The following is a 21619-nucleotide window of genomic DNA, read 5'->3' on the forward strand; positions in this document are numbered from 1 at the left end:
ATGCAGGGAATAGGCAAGAAGCAGCAGCAGAATCAATCAAGCATATTCTTAGGCAACAAACACGTATAGGTATATTATTATTATCTTTTCTACACAACCTTTTTCTTTGAACCTAAACAATTGGCCCAAGAAAAAATTATTACTGTATTAAAAAAAAAATGTCCATCATAAAAGTGAAAACTCCAGAAAATGAAGCACGAGAATCAGAGAGACCAATAAATTAGGTTTTGAATATAATAAATCTTTTCATTTACAGTTTCACCCCCTTTATTTTTCCAATTTTTGCTTCATGAACTTCATTCGCCTCCTCCTCATCTTTAAAAGTGAACGATGATAATGGGAAAGATTTGGAGAAACCTGCAGGAGTCTTGAATGTAATCAACGCAGCTGGAATGTCACCGCTTACATAAATTTCACTCAAAGTAATCCAAATCAAGAACTCCTTGGCCTTAACACCAGTCAAATTCCTGATCCTGTTGGGCTCAAAATATGCCGTGACTTCATTGTCATAGCATACGGCTACCTTGTCGAACTTGTGATCTTTTCTCTTGCTCTTGTGCTTGAGCGAAACAAACCCTGTGTCCTTAATGTAGCGGTATTCCTCTATCTCTTCTAATACTGTTATCAGACCACTTGGCAAGCCCTTTTCTGTCAGCAAGGAAACAATCTTCTCTCTGCATGTTTCATCTCCATAACAAACCTCTGCCTTGGCCCTGATATCTTGTGTCACCATAGACATGCCTTTCCTCCTACGATGTCTTGATGTCAAGAGGTTTGCAGTTGGCTCTGGCGCTGACATGGCTGGAGCCAGGGGATGTGTGTAATGCTACCTGGGGTTTTCGAGGAAGTTGGAAAATGAATTGGTGTGATGTGGTATTTGTTTCTTGAAGGACGGTGGAGAACGAATGCGTGAATATATGCTGTTTTGGTTTCTCAAGCAATTCAGAAATTTGATTGGTTCGGAGAAAGGAAAGAAAGAAGAAAAAGAAAAGAATGAGGATTAGCGTATGGCGTTTGTGCAGCCACATAACGGTGCAAGCTAATCAGGTGCTTATATATAGCACTACAATAATTACGAATAAGGTGAAGCATTTGCTGGACATTAAACTATTAATTAAATTAAACTAATTATTTTAAATTAGAGTAATAAACTAAAAAGCCAAGATGTTTTATTGTAGCGCTGCTCACCTGAGCATTGTGGATTATTATATTGCTTCACAATGCTTTGCAATGTTTAGTTATGAATTTATAAGTTGTTTGGAATTAATTTTTTTATTATAATCGAATTTAATTATAATATTTGATTTGAATTCAATTAATAAATAACTTAAATTCATATATTTTGATGAGATAAAATCAATTCATTTTATTTTGTACAATACCTCCATTACCTTCATTTTATTTCTTTAAATGTTTCTAAAAAAATGGGTAAATAAATATTTTATGAAAGTTAATTTTAACATTTAATTTTTTCTCTTTGGAGTCGTGAGTCGGAGAGGTTAACTTTTAATTTACTTTTATAGTATTTTTAGAGATTAAATTCTATTTGAAATCTAATTTTTAATACTTAAAAGAGTTCCAAACATAAGATTTTATTAAAACCTCGTAATCGAATTCAATTTAGAAAGTTTCAAGCATGTTGTTAGAGTTTCTTACACCTTTCATCCTTGTTATTTTTAGTTTTGAAATCTTGGTCTTTAAACTTTGTTTTTCCATCTTTTATATCCCTGAATATTGAGATAAAAGAAAGAAAGTGATGGAAAGGGAGAGGAAAAAAAAAGATTTTGGTTGGCCACATTTCAGGCATAAAAAATGATGAAAAATTCCAATGCTTTTGGGCTTTTATTTTCAGTAATTAACCTTAAATTTTATTTTTCTTGCATTCCAGTCCCTGTGTGTTAAAATATGAGAGAAAGTTGTTGGAAAGGGAAATAAAAAAGAAATTATTTTTGTTTGCTACATTTCGGCCACGATAAAGGTTATTTTTGATGCGGTTGGTTTTGTGTGGAAAAGTTTTTTATATCGAAAGTGATTTGAGTCTTTAATCATGACAAAAAAAAATTAATTTTAGTATTAATGTGTTTCTCGAAATAAAAGGTAGTTCAATGTAAATGGTTTGAGCCCTTGATCATGACAAAAACAATAAATTCAGACTTGCAAAGTTTGTTTAGATTTGATTTGATTTTGAGATTTTAGATTCACTAGGAGATGATTTTAAAATTAAAAATGTGGTTACTGAAGATTCTTTGATATTCTTTGATGTTTTTAAGCAAACATATGTTGAAGTTTAGGTTTTAGTGTTCAAATAAGTTAAATCTTGATTTCTCAACTGTCAAAGATGACTAGAATTTGTTGTAGTAAACAACACGTCATTTATCTAGCAACACAAACACGTCATTCATTTGTGTTTTAAATGATGAATGCCCCTTCAAATACTTATTAAAAATAATTTAATATTTTTAATCAATCTACTATTTAAATTATGTATTTTAAGGTATTTAAATATTTATATTATTTATTTCATTTTCATTTTAATTATGTTATATTATTATGTATTACTTGATTGAAATTGTTAATATATAATTAATTAAAATATTTTACTTGTGATTTTATAATTTTATGATTCAAGTTTATATTATATATTTTATATTGTATTAAAAAAAGAACATTTTTAACCATCTTGATTTAACCCACGTACCATCAAAATCTTGGACTCTCCTGGAATTATACTTGCCCCTTTCATTTTAGCTTTCTACATCCTGCGGTGCTTATATAAATAACACTGCCATCGGGTTAACCAAGGTGGAGTTAAGCATTGCAATTTAACTATATTTTTATTTTTAAAAATTTTAAATTATTATTATTATTTTGTGTTTTTAAATGGTGTTTGTATTAAAAATAAATTTTAAAAAATAAAAAAATATTATTTTAATATATTTATAAATAAAAATTACTTTAAAAAACAATATTTATCCAACATGATGAACTAAAAGAAGAGTAATTTCATTTTATATTAAAATAATGTTCATGAGCTTTTGCAGAAGGCATGCTTGATAAATCTTGTAGTTCACGCGCCAATACAATGGATCCGGAGTTGCATCATAAAAGAGTATTTCATGATCGTAAATGCTACACTTTTTTCTTTTCTTTTCTTTTCTGAAAAGCTTTCGAGCATGAATTAAACTTTAATATCATCTAATAATTAGGAATGATGATATTCTATTTTATTGCTAAAAATGGTGTCATAAAAGTGTGAAGATTTCATCCCGACCCATTTCATATGAAAAGACAAAATGCTGAGCTCATATTCGAATATTTTTTTCTAAGATTCCATCCCCTGGAAAAAATAGATAAGCCGTTCAGTGTATTTAATAGCCATTCACTTTGTAAGGTGCAAAAACTCCATGTACATCTACAAGATCTAACTCTGATGATAAATAAATATATTCGTTTTTATAAATTTAATTAATAGAGAAATACTCTGTCGTTTTAACTTAAGAATATGTCTCTTGGTAAAAAAAAAAAAACAAATAAATAGCTAGATACTTTCGGTGTATTGCTACTCCATATGCACATAAAAATAGGATCTATGGATATCGTCACAGGAGTTCTGTTTTTATACAAGTAAATGAACAAATGTATATTTAAGTAAATAAATAAAAGTGCCTAGTAACGTGGTGTGGATATTTTTATTAAAGTAGTATGTTTAGATTGAAAAAAAAAATTAATTTAATATTTTTAAAATATTTATTTACATTTTTATTGTAAATATATTAAAATAATTTAAACATATCAAATCGCTCATGTGTGTTAAAATACTTGAAATAATTCCTTTACTAAAACTTTTTTTAATAGTATTTGTTATTGCAGTAGAAATTTTTTTAAAATATTTTTTTATTTAAAAATATATTTTTAATATTAACATATAAAAATAATTAAAATTCTTGAAAAACACGTAATAAAGAGTGAAAACCGGAACCTGAAACCACTTGATCTTGCACGCAACTGCTTATCACGTCTATTTGGCCAATTATTATAGTAGTGATCAAGGGTCCAGAAATCAAATCTGTTATCAAACTAAACCATAACCGTTAGATAACAGATGAAGCATTTGATGATTCCCTGATTCTCTCCCTTCCCTTTGATCAAGTCTCTTCCTTTCAAGCTCCTATTCAATCTGATCTCAAAACTCTCTAGTTACTAAAAAAGAGAAAGAAAAATCCCATTTTTTTGCTCATTTCTTCATGTTTGAGACTGTAGAATTCCTTTCTTTATCACTCAAATGCATCTTTGACACCAAAAATGGAATCCCAATTAACCCAGATTAGAGAAGGTTGGTTTCTTTTCAATCTGGTAAGCTAATCCTTTTGTTATTTTTTAAACTGGGTATCTGGGATTTTCTTTTCTTTTTGGAATTGCATTATGAATTCAAGAGATGGGTTTTTACCTGATGAAGTTATTATTCAAGTTCTCGCTAGATTGCCTGTTAAGTCTTTGTTTAGAGCCAAAACTGTATGCAAACTTTGGTACAAATTATCATCAGATAAGTATTTTGTTCAACTATACAATGAAGTAGCAACTAAGAACTCAATGGTATTGGTAGAGGTTTCAGATTCACCAGAGTTGAAATCTAGCTTAATTTGTGCTGATAATTTAAGGGGTGTATCAGAACTTTCACTGGATTTCTTGAAAGATAGGGTGAAAGTCAGGGCCTCATGTAATGGCTTGTTGTGTTGCTCTAGTATCCCTGATAAGGGTGTTTATTATGTTTGTAATCCGATGACCAGAGAGTTCAGGTTGCTTCCCAGGAGTAGGGAGAGGCCTGTGACGAGGTTTTATCCTGATGGTGAGGCTACTCTCGTTGGTTTAGGTTGTAATTTATCAGTGCAGAAGTTTAGTGTTGTGTTGGCTGGTTGTCATCGGTCTTTCGGTCACAGGCCAGATGGGACATTTATATGCATGGTATTTGATTCGGATACAAATAAATGGAGGAAGTTTGTATCTTTTCAAGATGATCGTTTTACACTCATGAATAGGAACCAGGTTGTTTTTGTCCATGGTTCGCTTCATTGGTTAACTAGTGGTTGTTCGTATATACTTTCACTTGATTTGAATTGTGATATTTGGAGGAAGATTTCGTTGCCAGATGAGGTGATTTACAGGGCGGGGAATAGAGCGCATTTGTTGGAGTTGGATGGGTGCTTGTCTGTGATTCAGATATCAGAAGCATGGATGAAAATTTGGGCGATGAAGGACTATGAGAGTGAACAGTGGCATTTGGAGGATAGGGTGAGCTTGAGATGTATTAGGGGAATGGTACCTGGTATTTTCCCAATAAGCCAGACGAGAGAATATGTTTTCCTGGCAACGTATAAGCAGGTTTTGGTGTATCAGCGGAAGAGTAGAGTGTGGAAAGAGATGTATTCTGTGAAGAACAGTTCTCCACTGCCATTGTGGTTCTCAGCACATGCCTTCCGGACCTCAATCTTCTTGTGTAATTAAAAATGTGGTCTGTATTTGATCAAGTTTATGCGCAGAAATTTATAGGTTCCAGTATTTCCACATTATAATCAGGATAAATATTCATGAACTATGTGATTTGTTATGGTGTTATCGCTTTGGCTTGGATCTTTTCCTTCATCATGAATAATTAGCAAGGTAAATTTTCTACTTGTTTATATGAACTGAGATACCTGCGATGTGGCTCTTCTGAGACAATTGATTGCAGCTTTGCACTTGATTATACTTCTTTTGGGCTCTATTTCCCGTGTTGGCAATCATTTAAACTTTCAGTTCCGTTATTGGATGGCTATAAAAAAAACCTTTGTTTCTGCGTGTGTTTATGATTAGACTGACATGGGAATTCCTGCTTCTAGAACTGTCTCTCTGCGGGTGGCAGGAGAAATGCCTTTTGTGCATGTATATGAAGTATAGGAAATGGCTTCTCGCTCCACCCTGAACTGCTTAGCATTGACTCTCTACACAGCATCTTTCCTTTCTTCTTCTTTCTCAAACTAAAGATTCGATTCAGAATGCGTTTGGTTTAGTCTAATCTGAATGCATATCGTAAGTGAGCAAATTTAACTTCACTTTGGCTTTGTGTTCCTAGCAGCCTCCTCTGGTGAATTTTTTTTTCTCGATATTCTTGGCGGGGAATTTTCAATCTCGACACTGCAAATCCCGAACCCTCGGCTTGGAATCTTTAACCACTGATTGATTGATGCTTTATTGGCTACCTTTCCACCTTTCTGCTAGGGAAGCATGGTTTCAGTTGGAGGAGATTTTAATATTTTATGCCTAGGAGATCTCAGCTGTGGGCATTCCGTATTTTCAGAAGGCTGATCTCCCATTTTCAGAAGACTGATAAAAATTATCACTAGGAGAAGGCAGGGTGACTTAGGACCTTCTCTGCATTGGCGCATGCATTATACGGATCCATGGCAGTGACTGGAGGATAGGCGGGCTTGGTAGAAAGCCGAAATGGAGTTTGGAAAGGTCTCTTTTGTCAAATTGGGAGAGCGTTTGTTGAAATCTTTTCCCTTTTTTTTAAGAAAAGTTTGTTGAGATCCATCATCAACGCTGAGGCAATTTTTATTATGGTCATTGCGATGAGGTGGGGAGGCATAATTGATCAACTAGCTTCAAGGAGAAAAGTAAAATTATACGAAACATTAAAAAAAAATATTTTCTATTGACACGTAAACTAGTTTAAAGATATTTTTATTATCAAATAAAAAAATAATGTAGTGGCTCTCAGGATGTTGGTTTCAAGAAGGTAGCCGGTTTGTTTCCGTCTTGTTATTTTGAGTCTGAGTAAAAAATAAAGAGTGAAAAAAAAATCTCAATGAAATTAATTTCCAGACCTGTACACGGAAAAGGAAAGGAGTGAAGGCATGTGGATTGGCACACCCCACGTGTGGTCGGTCCTGTATAAAACTAACACATATCTGATAGGCTCGTGGAAAGAGCCCTTTTGTTGCAAGGTAAATGAGAGAGAGAGAGAGAGCGCGAGAGTGTCTACGTATACAGTGATGTTTTGTGATGTTTGTTTTTATATTTTAAAAATATTTTTTTAATTTTTTAAAAATATTTTCATATCATTTTAATTTCTTAATATTAAAAATAAATTTTAAAAAATTAAAAAAATATTATTTTAATTTATTTTTTTGAAATAAATACTTTAAAATACATCTACTAACACGACGCCGACAAGTTTTAATAAAGCCCTGCCATCTCCTTCTCTTGTGTCCTTAAACAATATAATCAACGTGGGTTTTTTTTTTAAAAAAAAGCACAATCAATCAAATAAATTAAGTGTACTTGTTTTCCATTTTAAAAAATATTTTTTAAAATTTTTAATTTTTTCAAAAACTTTTTTTTATATAATTCTGAATCAAATATAAAAAATTAATTTAAAAAAATTAAAATATATATTATTTTAATAAATTAAAAAAATAAAAACATTTTAAAAAACAAATCCAATTCCAATTCCAATTCCAATACAGTGCGGATGAAATGGCATTCCTGTGATATGCTGCTGCTGCTGCTCATTACAATATTTGTCTTTTCCTTCTCTCGTTAGTTTAAAATGCACACGCGCCATGTGTGCTTGGCAACAGGGCCACGCAAAAGATCCACTGCCTTCGAGCTCCTTAAAATCTCCTCCTCCTATATTTGTCAACAGAAGTAGAACTGTTTTGAAGTCTCCAATCAGGTTCACGACCTCCTCCTCCTCCTCCTCCTCCTCCTCCTCCTTTTCTATCTTAAAACTACTGACCACTGATTTTCTTTTAAAAAATATTTAACAAGAGTTTAATCTACTTTGTTACTGTTTCGGCTTCTCACAACTGTTAATTGAACAGAGCATAAAACTCCAGAAAGGTATTGTTGTTTTTAATAAATTTTTGACCGATTTGGGATTTTGGTGTGCGCATATAACGACCATAATCAAGCTGAAAACATCAGGTTTAAATACCCAGCACTCCGATTATGTTGAAGTATATATTTAATTCAGATTTAATGTCATGAACTTCATCATATTATAACAATAAACAACCAAATCAGATCAAATACCATACTCAAATCATATCATACTAAGTACTGGTTTTTAATCTGATTTTTCAGCATCCATGGCTGATGGCTCTCATTATACTCCACACGTTAAAAGCAAAACGAAAGGTTTTGCCTCGATTGGGTAGGAGACAACGTCCAGACACCAATTAATGCCCACTAACCTTGGACTGGACCAGCTTAATGCAAAGTGTGATTAAATGTTTGCTGTATTGTATTGTATGGTAACCTCGTAAGAACCCGTGATAGTTTTTGTTTTTTATTCAATTATTAAAAAAAAGTAACTTTTTACATCAAATTTATATATAATTGTATTTTAAATATTGATTTTATAAAAACTAAAATAATATATTTTTATTAATAAAAACTTGTTTTTTATTTATTTTATATACACAAATTTAATAAAACACATATTTTTAAAAATACTTTTTAAAAATCAAAATTAAAAATATTTTCTATTAATCCTACTCTTTTCAACTACAGCCACAAAAACTATCTATAAAAATACCAAACCCATGCTAGCCCTAGTACAAACCGAAAACATCACATCTTGAGAGTTAACAGTGTATTTTCAATTGTGTTTTAACTTGATCCTTGTACCAGTTTTTTTTCCTAATTCATCCCTTAATTAAAACTACCAATTCAATATTTCCGTTGACTAGCGTAAAAAAATTAATAAAGTATGTTGATGATATTTAAGAAATAAAAGACTGAACTATTTTGGTTTTGGACATTTAAGCAGGAGATGATTGTAAAAATAAAGGATCAAATTAATAAAATATGGGAATATAGGGACCAAACAACACCATTGACCCCATCAATGGATGAAGATGACGATACTTATGAGAAAAAACAGCTCCGTTATGTTTCATTCACAAAATCTAACAATATCATTACTGCACACACAAACAGAAACAGCCTTATTTCCTCTATTTGTTTTTCAATCAGAAGAAGTCAAGCTAAGAAAATAAATAACGAACTGGTTTTCTTAGTTTTATTTTCATTAAATGCTCATATACTTCTCAGTTTTAGGGCTTTTTTCTCACTAACAAACTCTATTTTGTCTTCTGGGTCCGACTTTTTTCTCTTTGTAAGCTGTGGACTTGAGGGTTTGCTGCTAAAGGTACGCCCTTTACTACTGATCGGATCATCTTTTTGTCGTGCTATTCTTAAAGTTCTCATTTTTCTTAACATCGTTGAGGATAGTAGGCTACTGGGTTTCTTGCTTTTGTTAAATTTGTGGGTTTGGCTCTCTAGTGGTTGCTCATTTTTTTCCCTTGATTTTCAGTTGAAGTCACCAAATTTGTTTATTCTTTGAATTCTAGGTTTCTTTTTTTTTTTTTCTTCTTTGAGTTTTTTGATGATGTTTGCATCTGAAATTCTTGGAATGTTTTTTTTTGGCTTGATTTCAATCTCCCACATGTGGGGCGTGTTACCGTTTCTGTCATTAGATCTCATTTTGTTGGTGATAGTAGCCTGTGTGCAAGGTTAATGTTATTGCTAGTTTTCTTATTAAGCTCAAAGGGTTTTTTGTTGCTTGCTGTGGTCCTGTTTCCCTGTTTCTAAGGTCGATTGGGGTTTCCTTTCATGCAACACAAATCTACAACCACATTCACCTGTTTGAGCAAAATTCCCATTGTAGTTTGGGGGAGAACTTTTAGAAAGTAGAAAATTTGGACTTGCAAAGATAAAAGATTCTTTTGCACGTGCTTTTCATTGATGTATAAATATTTTTAAGTGTTGAGATATTTTGTGATGCTGTTTGGATTTTGCATCATCTAATTTTTTGGTGTTGAGATATTTGCTAGAAGCTTTTGTTGCCTTTTCTTGTATTAAGCAATGCATAAAAAGTTCGCAGACTTAACTTTTCATGTTCCTTGGTGACAGGATATGGTTTTCATGTGTGAGGAATCTTGAACTTTGTGCTGTATTTGATAGAACTAGAAATGTTTTGAGCCAACTTTCTCTCTAACAAGTGCTTCGTAAATAAACTACCATGGCTCGGAAAGGTAATCAGCATAGGAATGGGGTGGACCGCCATTCATCAAATCACAAGAAAAATGTTTCAGATTCAGATAATAATGGACGTGGAAAAGGAAGTGAAATGAAGGTTTACCCTGGAGAGGAACTCCCCAATGGCAACCAGCCAAGTAATCCTACAGAGAGAGCGAGGAAAACAGCTCATGCTGAGGGTGAGGACAATCTTATGAAAAACTCTGGAGATTTTCAGAGAAAAGAGAATCAAGAGATACATGAAGTGCTGGATGTTGAGGAGCCCGCCTCTTCTATGACCAATTCAATGGACTGTGGCAGTCCTTCGGTGGAAACTCCTGGTGTAACACAAGACAATGGAAAATTACCTGGCAGTGAAAGTGGCCCAGAGCATGCAAAAAGTGGACTGGGTCGCTTGTTGAATGGTCTGCATCTGAAAAATATGATTGAAAATATGGATATGGTGGTTGGAAAATTGAGGGCATCAGCTTTGTCCATGTTGAAGGTGGCAGGTGAGTGGCTGGAGAGGCAGGAGCAACCTTTTGTTTCTCTAAAAACCAATATATATGCTTCTCGTGATTATGTTAAAATGAAGGTTGCAAAAGCATATCCTGTTGTTTTAAAATGGCTCTTGCAATTTGGGAACATTGTGCTTCTTTTGTCAATGGTATGGCTGGACTGTACTCTCAGAGGCATGGATTCCTTTTTACGGCTGGGGACAACATCCTTTTTTTCAGTCATTTGGTGTAGTATTCTGTCAGTTATTGCAATGGTTGGAATATCCAAAATTCTTATCATCCTGGTAAGCTTGGTTTATGCTTTCATCTAGACACTTTTTAGAATCCTTCCTGTGCATCTTTATACCTATTCCTTTTAAAACCAAACCAGTCAATTTCTGTTAAATTTGTTAAGTTGTTAGTTTCTTTCTGTTATATTTTCAAAAACCTTAAATTCTTAGTCTATTGTCATATTCTCTTTGTAATGTTGTAATTGTATGGAATTTTGCATCACTTTGTTGCTGAATGTTGCATTGTTGCACTTCCCTGCTGCCTCCTCAAGCTGTTTTCCATTGTCATTTTTTTCAGTTTAACTGTCATTTATATGCATGGTTGTGATCTGTTTCAAATGTTGAATTACTCAGGCCATAGCTGCATTTGTGGGGGTTTTCATAGGTCTCATCCTTGGACTTTTGATAGTTGCCATTTCTGGACTGGTTTTCCTGTGGTTTTATGGAAGCTTCTGGACAACAGTATTTGTTATTATCATCAGTGGTAATTCCTTTTTCCCTTTGTTGACATTTAGCACCTCATTGTCTGGATATATTTGTCAAAGCATATTGAGTTTTATTTCTATTATCATTCAGGCTTGGCATTCATGTTCAGCCAGGAACGTCTTACACTTTTGATCATCACTATATATTCCACATACTGTGTGTGGTCATATGCTGGATGGCTTGGTTTACTTTTGGCTTTGAATCTATCATTTATCTCAAGTGATATTCTGATATACATCCTAAAGAATAACATCAACCGACAGAGAAGATCTGGTAGAACCTCTGAACATTCTGCAGGAATGGAAGGTCGTCCAGGCTTCTTCAACGAGGACTCCTTTCATGCTTCATCCTTTGAGACTGGCCCGGGTTTTTCAGCAGATCGTAGCCCGGGAGTACCTTCAACCAGTGGGGCTGATTCCGAGTTGACTTCCGAAGAGGAAGTTGTTCGGTTATTGAACTGTACCGATCACTACTCTGCATTGGGTTTGTCCCGATACGAAAACATGGATGTTTCTGTTTTGAAGAGAGAGTATAGGAAGAAGGTAATGCCATTATTTGTCAGCTCACACACTTCATAATAACTATTATGCCATTCTGTTGCAAGTTTTAAAACCTTAACTATATGTATAGTCAGTGAATAAACATCCATGTTTTGTCACTCTGTAATGACTGGATAGATACGTTTCTTCAGCTGGTCACCCTTTAATTAGCACCAAATTAGATTTTCCTTTATGGAGTTTAAAGACAGACCCTGTAAACATGCATGATAACTTCTTGTAATCAGATGAAAAGAGAAAACTGAAAATTGCTTGTATATATCACTTCAGACCTTTTGAATTGGTTATCAGGCCATGCTGGTACATCCTGACAAGAACATGGGCAATGAGAAGGCTGCAGAAGCTTTTAAGAAACTTCAAAATGCATATGAGGTAAATTTGTTTGCTTGGCCTGGTTTATTGCATGAAATAAAAGCACTTAGCATTGGATTCATAATCTGACTATATTGTTCTTATAATGTCTTTTTTAGGTGTTACTTGATTCCTTGAAGCGAAAAGCATATGATGATGAATTGAGAAGGGAAGACTTGCTGAACTATTTCCGTAGTTTCCAAAGCACTTCACAAAAGGTTTGCATACATAATTTCTGTTCCTTTTGTTTTGTGCTACTCTTGATAGCTGACCTTGAATTATTCTCCTATGCATCCACTTTGTATTGGTACCGGCTCAGTGGTTTATTTCTCTGCCTACTTCATTTTTTTTGTAGCTTGTTTTGCTTCAAAGCATTGCTGTGTGTTTGAAAAATAAAAAATCACATCTTTTTTATTTGGACTTGTGTAACTTTCAGCCATTGGTCATTCCACAAATGTAACTGGAAGGGAATAAATCTAGTCCATGGTTTTGGAGTTCTCATTGATTGTGAAACCTATGTTGAAAAGAGTGACATATGACACCTTTGGCGAAACCGTCACTCATCTGGCATTTCCTTGTTCCCTATTTGCTCCCATAAGCATATTAAACTGTCTGAAATGTTTTAGAGCATTATATTCTCATATGCTCAGTCCTATGTATTGCAAGGAAGCAATATCTAGATAATCTCTATGCGGCCCTTCACTTGGTCTTGGGCAATAATTTCCTTCTCTGAATTATGCCAATCCGTTCAAATAACCTAGGCTGATAATGTGATTGATTGACCAGAATGGAGAGCATGGTCTTTTTGCCTCTGGGTTTGCACGTTCAGAGGTTGATGGTGATGACCCTTTTGGAGAATCAAGGCGAATAGCTTGCAAAAGGTGTGGCAACTTTCATCTTTGGATACATACCAAGAAATCAAAATTGCAAGCAAGATGGTGCCAGGTTTTTTATATTCCCCCCCAAACATTTCTTTTCTTGATTCTCATTTGTTTACAAAAGTTTGTATTCTGCTGATTACCATAGTTCCAGACTTGCTCCTTCCAAATGGGATGGTGGTGTTTTTTTTTTAAATTTTGGGCGTTTTACTTTGAAGGACTGCCAAGATTTTCATCAAGCAAAAGATGGAGATGGATGGGTTGAGCAATCTTCACAACCCTTCCTTTTTGGATTACTGCAGAAGGTATGTGCAATTGGTCAGAATTTTGTTTGTGGAAAGGGACAATAGAAAATTCTCTTGTATGTGATATATATAGAAATGATCATTTTGTTCAGTATATTGGAGTATGATCTGGCTTTCTCACATAAAATTATTTTCAACAGGTTGATGTTCCCACTGCATATGTTTGTGCAGATAGCAAGATATATGATGCCACTGACTGGTATATTTGTCAGGTAAATCAATTTCCTATTGGTATCTGAAAGTTTTGAACATATCTTGAAGACAATTTCTCCTGATATCTTGAACATACTCCTAGGTTATCTGACAAGGAAATATAAAACAATTTAGGAAAAATTAGTGATCAGGGATGACTGAAGGGTTGCTGGTGTCTGTTGACTTTATTTAGATGCTATTCAACGAATCCAATGGAGCAAGTAACATCAAGTTAATTGGAATGGCATAGTAGAATAGGAGAGAATAATTTAGCAGGCATTTGCAACTGCTTGCCCCCCTTCACTAATATCTTGGTGGCGTGACTGAGTTATGCTATCAACTTGCAGTGATGTGTTTGTTAAACTGTTTGATATTGTTTCTTCAAATGCCATTTCCACGATCATGAGATTATTTGAATTCAATTTAAAGTTATTTTATGGCAAAATATACAAGTGGCATTACTTTTAACGCAAAATGCTAGTATATCCTCACCTAGGGACTGGGATTGAATGTGCATGATGTTGAATTTGGTGCAGGGAATGAGATGCCCAGCCAACAGTCACAAGCCAAGTTTTCATGTAAACACCAGTGTGACCTCCAAACACAATACCGGCAAAGGACCAAGTTCAGGACAAAGAAGTGGTCGGATGCCGGCACCCAATATGGAGGAAACCATGACAGAAGAAGAATTCTTTGAGTGGTTACAGAATGCAGTGCAAGCAGGCGTGTTCAACAACCACAGTGCTGGTACCTCTACTGAGAGCCCATCAGCCAAGGCTGGAAATGGTAAGAGCAGTGGAGGTGGCAGTAGTAGTGGCAATAAAAGGAAGAAAAAAGGGAAGAAGCAGTGGTGAAAGTTAGATATTCTTACATCCATGATACCTCAAGTCTTGTAAGCATTTTGTGACCCTATAAAGAGGGCTAATAGGCTTCATCTTCAAGAGAGGTCTGTGATCTTTACTAATTTGAATGAAGGCCTGGGGAAAAGGTTTCAAGTCCATTGAGTTGGATGCTGCATGAGTAAAAATGGTTTTAAGCCTGCATCAAATTTCGTATATTGCGGCGATGTTTGTTTACCTTGAGTTTTCTCTCTGTTGGAAATCAGATGAGGATCACATCAAACAAATAGATTGCCAGCAAGAATGGCAGTGACACTCAACACAGCTTTTACTACCACTTTACAAGGCTTCAGCTATATGCTGAAGTTTTTGTTCGAGTAAACAGGCAGGCTCCAGCGGACGTTGTTAGCGAGTTAATTAAGGGGATAGATAAAGAAAATGTATTTTCAAAATAAAGGAAAAGGAAAAAGAAAAAGAAAAGGTTTAAATTAGAACAAATCATATCAAAATTATTAACTAACAATTGAAAAAAGTTTATGTTGATTCGTACTTCCGTGCTAATCTATGCCGATTATCTCTGATTTTTTTCTTCTTTTCTGGTAAGAATGCGACGGATTGAAGTACTTAACGTTAATACACACACTGACTTTTTTTCTTGCCCATACAAAATTGAGATGTATTTACTAATGTATTAAAATAATATTTTTTAAAAAATTATTTTAAAAATCAATGTATCAAAAAAAATTTAAAATATATAAAAAAATTAACTTTTAATAAAATAAAAAAATAATTTTTTAAAAACATAAATTAGCACGGCACATTACACCCCGAAACGGAACCTTACTTAGTATTGCCTCGATTTCAATCATAACTTTTCAAGTAATAATAAATGTAAATGCAGAATGATATAATTTGCCTGCAATATTTTTCAAATCATTTATCAAAAAAGATTAAAAAATAAAAACACTTTTCAATTTAGCTGGGAAGCTAGCTTATTCTTTTATTTTGGGTTCCAGTGAAACCCTGTATGAAAAGGCTAAAACTATGTTTATGTAGAACTGCTTCTCCCGGATGAATCCCTTGATCTTATTCATTGATCATGCACAGGATCTTTTTTATTTTATTTTTCTTCCGCTTAAAACACAATCAATTAAAAAAATTAATTGAAAATAAAATATTAAAAAAAACATGATTTTATTCTCGTTCCCAACAATATCTTAATCGTTTTCTTAAATCGCACGAAGGAAACCTATTTACTAGTTGATTTTTGTGATAAGAAAAATAAGTTACTCGTGACTAGAAGTAGCGTACGGTTCCATAACAATAAATAAATTTAGCAATAAACTGCTGTAGACATCAAATCCACCCACCTGTCAATTCAATCTTTTGGCATCATACACTTGTTCAGAATCAGAGCCTAAAGAGTACGACCATCAGTATCGTCACCAGGTAGCAAAGAAAATCGAACTCAACAGAACAAGAACCATAACACCATCTCCTTCTACCACCATAGCTATTCTTCTTGCTTCTATGACCCTCCTTTTAGTTCCAGCTTCTCCACTCATTACAGAGAAATCTAGAGACTCTCCAGTCCCGCAATCAGACACTGATCTTCTTGAATTTCCTTTAAATTTAGAGTACCTTGAGGCTGAGTTCTTTCTGTATGGATCTTTAGGTCAAGGATTGGACAAATTTGCTCCAAATTTAAGCACGAGAGGACCACCACCCTTAGGTGCTAGGGTGGCTAATCTTGACCCGTTTACTAGAGATGTCATCATTCAGTTTGCATGGCAAGAATTGGGACACCTGAGGTCTGATATTAATTTTTTCACATCTTTTGGTTTAGTAGTCGATCCAAATTATGACTGTATACTAATGATACAGAGCAATCAAGAACGCTTTGCAGGGATTCCCAAGGCCATTGCTGGACTTGAGTCCAAAATCATTTGCACTAACCATGGATGCTGCTCTTGGGAGAGCATTGTCTCCACCCTTTGACCCTTAGGCCTTCACTTCATAATCTCATTGCATCCCATGTCATTCCTTATGTTGGACTCGCAGGATATGTTGGGGCAAATCCAAATCTCCAGGCTAATACTTCCAAAAGGGTATGATGCCCTAACACAAAACTTTAATCCCATACATTTCCGCCTTATAATCTTAAGAATTTAAGTCAGAGTCTGTGTTTGTGTATTCAGCTTGTTGCTGGTCTTTTAGCTGTGAAGGGTGGCCAAGATGCTGTAATCCGAGCTTTGCTATTCGAGCATGCTATGACGGTAGCAGAGTTCACAAATCGCATTTAAGTCCTAAGAAACAAGCTAGGAGAGGCAGGTATAAAAGATGAAGGCCTTGTAGTTCCTAAGAGGTTGGGTGCTGAGGGGAGAATTGGAGGCAAAGTTCTTTCTGGAGATGAGTTCTCTCTTGGATATGCAAGGACACCAGAGGAGATACTGAGAGTTGTGCATGGTTGTGGTAATGAAAGTACACATCTGCAATCAGCTGCCTAACGCCTTGCTAGTAATTACAGAAACAGCTGAGCTGGACTTCATGATGCTGCCACATCAATAAAATTAGCTCTACACATGATAATGTTGTCAAAACTATACGTATAATACATAGTATTTGCACAGCACTTCCAAAAAATAATATCGAATAACCCACGAAGATGACAAGATACATCTCACGGACTTGTTCTCAAGAAAGGTGTGTGTATTCTTGATGCAACTAGTGTTTAGATTATTTTAATTTTATATATATATATATATATATTAAAATATTTTTTTACTTTTTTAAAATTATTTTTAATATTAACTTATTAAAATGATCCAAAAATATATAAAAAATATTAATTTTAATAAAAAAAATTTAAAAAATAACGAAACATGGGCTGCACCACAACTTCCAACAACCCTTAAAAGACATGTGTCAATTAAACTCTTTATATTAATAATTTAAGCAGATTAATATATTTTTCTAAATATTTTATATCGACTTGTTTCGGACTCACTTGGTTGACAGTTGACACAATTTTTTTTTAAAAGAGGGGTGAAAAAAAACTAAAGGCCTAGACATAGACATGTGGGCCTGTTTTAGGCCTATGCGCCTACATTATTTTATAATAAGCCAATAACTTTTTTAATGGCCATTTTTTTATTTAATTTTTTTATTTAATAATGAATTTTTTTATAAATTATTGTCTGTAGAGTTGATTATAGTGAACCTCACTTGTTTCTTTTGTTTTCTTTGATTTCGTAACCCAGTGGATTTCCAAGGCCATTGCTGGATTTGAGCACAAAATCATTTGAAAAAACCGTGGATGCCGCTTTTGGGAGACCATTGTCTCCAACTTTCATCGCATCCAATGTCATCCCTTATGTTGAACTGACGGGATATGTTGGAGCAAACCCAAAACTCCAGGTTGCAGCTTCCTAGAAGTTAATGATATTGCCCCAGGTCCATAACAGATTCACTCTCTCAAACATTCCATAATATTTTTTTTGGTCCGTAATTGTTGAAGCGTACATGTTTGTGTGTGTTCAGCTTGTTGCAGGCCTTTTGGCTGTGGAGTCTGGCCAAGAAGCAGTCATCCGAGACGGTTATACGAGTATGCCTTGACCAGGTTGCACCCATACGGGATAGCTGTGTCAGAGTTCACAAATCGCATTTCAGATCCAAGGAACAAGCATGGGCATGAAGGTATAAAAGATGAATACCTTGTAGTTCCGAAAAAGTTGGGTGCAGAGGATCAAATTGGAGGCAATGTTCCTGCTGGAGATGAGTACTCAGTGGAATATACAAGGACACCTGAGGAGATACTGAGAGTTGTGTATTGTTGTCGTAATGAAAGTATTATAGGAGGCTTCTACCCAAAGGGAGCTGATGGTCGAATTGCTAAATCCCATCTACAACATTGCTAAATCTTGCTAGCAGAAATAATAGCGAGTAATTTTGTATTTTCAGCTCTACTTCAATGTCCAACTTTCAATTTCTTGTTATCACCATAATAAAATTAACTTTAATTGAAAATATTTTTGTATTTTTGATTTCCTTTCTGTGTATGTGGGTGTCTTTGCAATACCACAATAAAATATTTAAAAACATGAAAGGAATAAAAAGGAAAGGATGAAACGAATCCATTTCTGTTTTGTGCAAAAACAAACAACATTATGGCCTCTTCAGGAACAAAAAGAAGATGTATGAGCAATTATGATAATGTTGTCAATTTCTTCACCACCTAATGAACAATTCCTGAAAGTGATCAGATACAGAGTGCAAAACACTAAACAAAATTATTGGCAATGACCTATTAGTTCAAAGATATGGTTCCATAATGATCAACTAATCAATTCAGAAATCCTCTCTACTAACCAGCATGCAAGAGATCTCAAGTTCTATTATACCAGCAGCCCTCAATTATTGGCCTTGATGCTGCCACCGCATCCACAATGTGGTGTGGACTAAAGTTTGATGTCTGCTTTGGCATAAATGATTTCTTAGGTGGTGTTGTAACATATTGTAGCAAGCGTCAGGTTAGTAACCATGCTATTGCAGAACAAGTACCAAAGAGTTCTTGATGGGTTATTTGACAAGTACCTGATGACAGAAAAAAGCAAGCAGATGTCCTTTTTGCCTTCTCCAAAAGTGTGAGTGCTAAAGGTTGACCAACAGTTGCTACTAAATTCAAGTAATATACAATGCAAGATACAAGCCCAGATTTCATGGAAATGCCCATCCTCTACGTTAATTTAGGAGTATCCCAGTTAAGTTACTTCAACCACAAGGTTGAAGGACAAGCAAGTGCTCAGATGCTCTGCCACGGCCATGGGTGTCTGAGCCCAGCATCTTACATTCTCTTGTTCAGCTTGTTGTACTCATACCACATATATCACCTAGGAATTCACAAAATTTATCAGCATCATCATCATGTAACTTTCCCATTAGCCAGAATATTATCCACAATGTGAATCGGTCCCAAATGACCCAGTTTGCTGAACAAGCCACGGACTAAAGCATTCCATGTGGCACGATTGGGGCATATGCCTTCATTTATCATCTTATCAAGATGGACGACGGCTTCATCTACCCCAATCCAATTACAGACCCCCCACAAAAGACTAGTGTATGTAAATACATCTGGATACCCTTCTCCCTTGTTACTTAATCTATCTACAAGCTGGATGGCAGTCTTTACCTCGCCTTGCTTACAGTATGCATAAATTACTGTGTTATATGTGATGGAATCAGGCTTGGTACCCCCCACAAGCAGTTTCCCAGCAATCTGCAAGGCATCCTTAAACATTCCAGCATGACAAAATCCAGACAAAATGGTATTGTAAGTCACTAAATTTGACTTGATCTCCATTTCTTCTATCTCTCCAACTATCTGAAGAGCTTCTCTTGTTCTTTTTGCATTGAAAAGACCATCCAAAACTTCGTTATATGTTGTTACATTAGGTGCACACCCATATTGACGCATTTGATTGAGCACTTTCATTGCCCACTCTGTTTTTCCACTGCAACATAAACCTTTGATAAAAGTATTGAATGTAATTGTATTTGGGGGACAATTTCCATTCGCCATATTCTCTATAAGATGATGAGCGTGGTTGAACATAGAATTCCTGCAGAGCACATCCACCATACAAGTATACACCACAACATTAGGAAGGCAACCATTAGTTATCATCTTGTTCCATATCTCAGATGCACCAACCAAGTCACCAGCTTTTGCAAAGCCATCAATGAGAGTACTATATGTGGTCTCATTTGGGAAGACCCCGTTTCTCTCCATTTTTTGAGAAACAGATACAGCTTCTACCATTTTTCCATAGCTGCAGAGACCATGTATCAGAGTGTTATATGCAACGGTGTTGGGTTCTGATCCTTCTTGGATCATTCGATTCCATAAATCCAGTGCTTCACACAATCTCCCCCCCATGAAATATCCTTTCATCAAGGAAGTAAAAGTGTGAACATTAGGACTACAACCTCTCAAAAACATCTTTGCCAGAACAGCAAGAGCCATTTCAACATTCCCCGTCTCTGAAAGTGTATTAATAACCGTAGAGTAAGTAATGACGTCAGGATCAGTTCCCTCAACAGCCATTTCATTAAATAACTCAAACACCTCTTCCATCTTATGTTCTCTACAAAACCCATTAATCAAAGCATTATAAACAGGCACAAATGATTTAATCCTCATCGATAGCTCCCTAGCCTCCTCCACTTTACCAAGCCTACACATAGAAGATACCACAGTCGTATAGCTAACCGCATCAGGAATACACCCTTTATACGACATTTCTACAAGTAATTTCCTGGCTGCATCCACCCTATTATTCTTACACAATGCCTTCAAAAGCATATTATAAGTATAAACATTCAGTTCAATCCCATCTCTCTTCATATTATTATATATCCCATTAATCATTTGAAACTTATTTTCACTAAGCAACGCATCTAAAACATGATTATAAATCTTCACACTGGGTTTGCAACCAAATTCACCAATCCTATAAAAAGTTTTCAGCGCTTGTTCAGCTAACCCAGCTCGACGATACGCATTAATGACAATAACAAACAAATCTTCATTACAACTAATTCCCTCTAACTTCATTAGCTGCAAAAGGTATTGAATACCATCTATATCGCGCTCGTAACCAAGTCTTTTGATCATGGTTGTGTATGTTAATGGGGTGTGTTTGAAGGAATTTGAATTGGCTATTGACTTGAAGAAATGTAAAGCTAATAGAATATTGGGTTCGTTCTTTAACTTGTTTAAAACATCAGATTCTTTGAGAAGGTTTTGATCTTTTTGTTCATTTTGAAGTGGGTTTATTGTGTTTAGTACAAAAGGGACTAAGGGTTTTTGCTTTTTTAACAATAAAGAACATCCTTCTTTCAAATACATAGTAGAAACTTAACTCAGAAGGAAGTTAACAAATCAAGAAGAAAGGACAGATTATTGATTCAAAACAATAAAAGCTTAAAAACCCATTGAATATTTGGAGGAAAAAAGCATACCTCAATGCGACAAGGGTGGATTGTTCAGACTTTGAGCCGAAGGAGCAAGCGAGGAGCATTTGCTGTTTATGTGATTCTTCCTGTTGTTAAAGCGGTGTCGTTTAGAGTAACCAAAAAATTAAAAAGGGACTGGAAGTTA

General features: G+C 34.8%; 4 protein-coding genes and 1 pseudogene across 4 annotated transcripts; 3 read left to right on the top strand and 2 right to left on the bottom strand.

Annotated features, from left to right (window-relative positions):
* Window positions 1-210: 210 nt before the first annotated feature.
* Window positions 211-1015, bottom strand: LOC133695719 (uncharacterized). Its single transcript, XM_062117649.1, has one exon. It carries the CDS (start codon window positions 797-799, stop codon window positions 251-253), a length of 549 nt encoding a protein of 182 aa, XP_061973633.1. The 5' UTR covers window positions 800-1015; the 3' UTR covers window positions 211-250.
* Window positions 1016-4006: 2991 nt separating this feature from the next.
* LOC133695954 (F-box protein At5g49610) lies at window positions 4007-5678 on the top strand. The gene has a single exon (XM_062117939.1). It carries the CDS (start codon window positions 4423-4425, stop codon window positions 5500-5502), a length of 1080 nt encoding a protein of 359 aa, XP_061973923.1. The 5' UTR covers window positions 4007-4422; the 3' UTR covers window positions 5503-5678.
* Window positions 5679-8938: 3260 nt separating this feature from the next.
* Window positions 8939-14618, top strand: LOC133697233 (uncharacterized). The gene is made up of 10 exons (XM_062119674.1): window positions 8939-9193; window positions 9958-10864; window positions 11204-11333; window positions 11426-11877; window positions 12184-12264; window positions 12363-12461; window positions 13030-13188; window positions 13340-13426; window positions 13567-13638; window positions 14155-14618. Exons 2-10 carry the CDS (start codon window positions 10067-10069, stop codon window positions 14470-14472), a joined length of 2196 nt encoding a protein of 731 aa, XP_061975658.1. The 5' UTR covers window positions 8939-9193; window positions 9958-10066; the 3' UTR covers window positions 14473-14618.
* Window positions 14619-15987: 1369 nt separating this feature from the next.
* Window positions 15988-18416, top strand: LOC133696657 (ferritin-like catalase Nec2; annotated as a pseudogene).
* A 236-nt stretch (window positions 18417-18652) lies between these two features.
* On the bottom strand, window positions 18653-21514 carry LOC133697547 (pentatricopeptide repeat-containing protein At3g48810). The gene has a single exon (XM_062120177.1). It carries the CDS (start codon window positions 21365-21367, stop codon window positions 19379-19381), a length of 1989 nt encoding a protein of 662 aa, XP_061976161.1. The 5' UTR covers window positions 21368-21514; the 3' UTR covers window positions 18653-19378.
* Window positions 21515-21619: the final 105 nt, after the last annotated feature.

Source organism: Populus nigra, chromosome 6 (genome assembly GCF_951802175.1).
Source record: "Populus nigra chromosome 6, ddPopNigr1.1, whole genome shotgun sequence".
Classification (NCBI taxonomy): Eukaryota; Viridiplantae; Streptophyta; class Magnoliopsida; order Malpighiales; family Salicaceae; genus Populus; species Populus nigra.

What these genes read in the sequence shown, in the direction of transcription:
- LOC133695719 (XM_062117649.1), bottom strand. Translation starts at nt 799, where the DNA reads ATGTCAGCGCCAGAGCCAACTGCAAACCTCTTGACATCAAGACATCGT.
- LOC133695954 (XM_062117939.1), top strand. Translation starts at nt 4,423, where the DNA reads ATGAATTCAAGAGATGGGTTTTTACCTGATGAAGTTATTATTCAAGTT.
- LOC133697233 (XM_062119674.1), top strand. Translation starts at nt 10,067, where the DNA reads ATGGCTCGGAAAGGTAATCAGCATAGGAATGGGGTGGACCGCCATTCA. An exon ending in ATTTGTTATTATCATCAGTG is followed by an intron (nt 11,334 to 11,425) that starts GTAATTCCTTTT and finishes ATTATCATTCAG; the next exon opens with GCTTGGCATTCATGTTCAGC. An exon ending in TTTTTGGATTACTGCAGAAG is followed by an intron (nt 13,427 to 13,566) that starts GTATGTGCAATT and finishes TATTTTCAACAG; the next exon opens with GTTGATGTTCCCACTGCATA.
- LOC133697547 (XM_062120177.1), bottom strand. Translation starts at nt 21,367, where the DNA reads ATGTATTTGAAAGAAGGATGTTCTTTATTGTTAAAAAAGCAAAAACCC.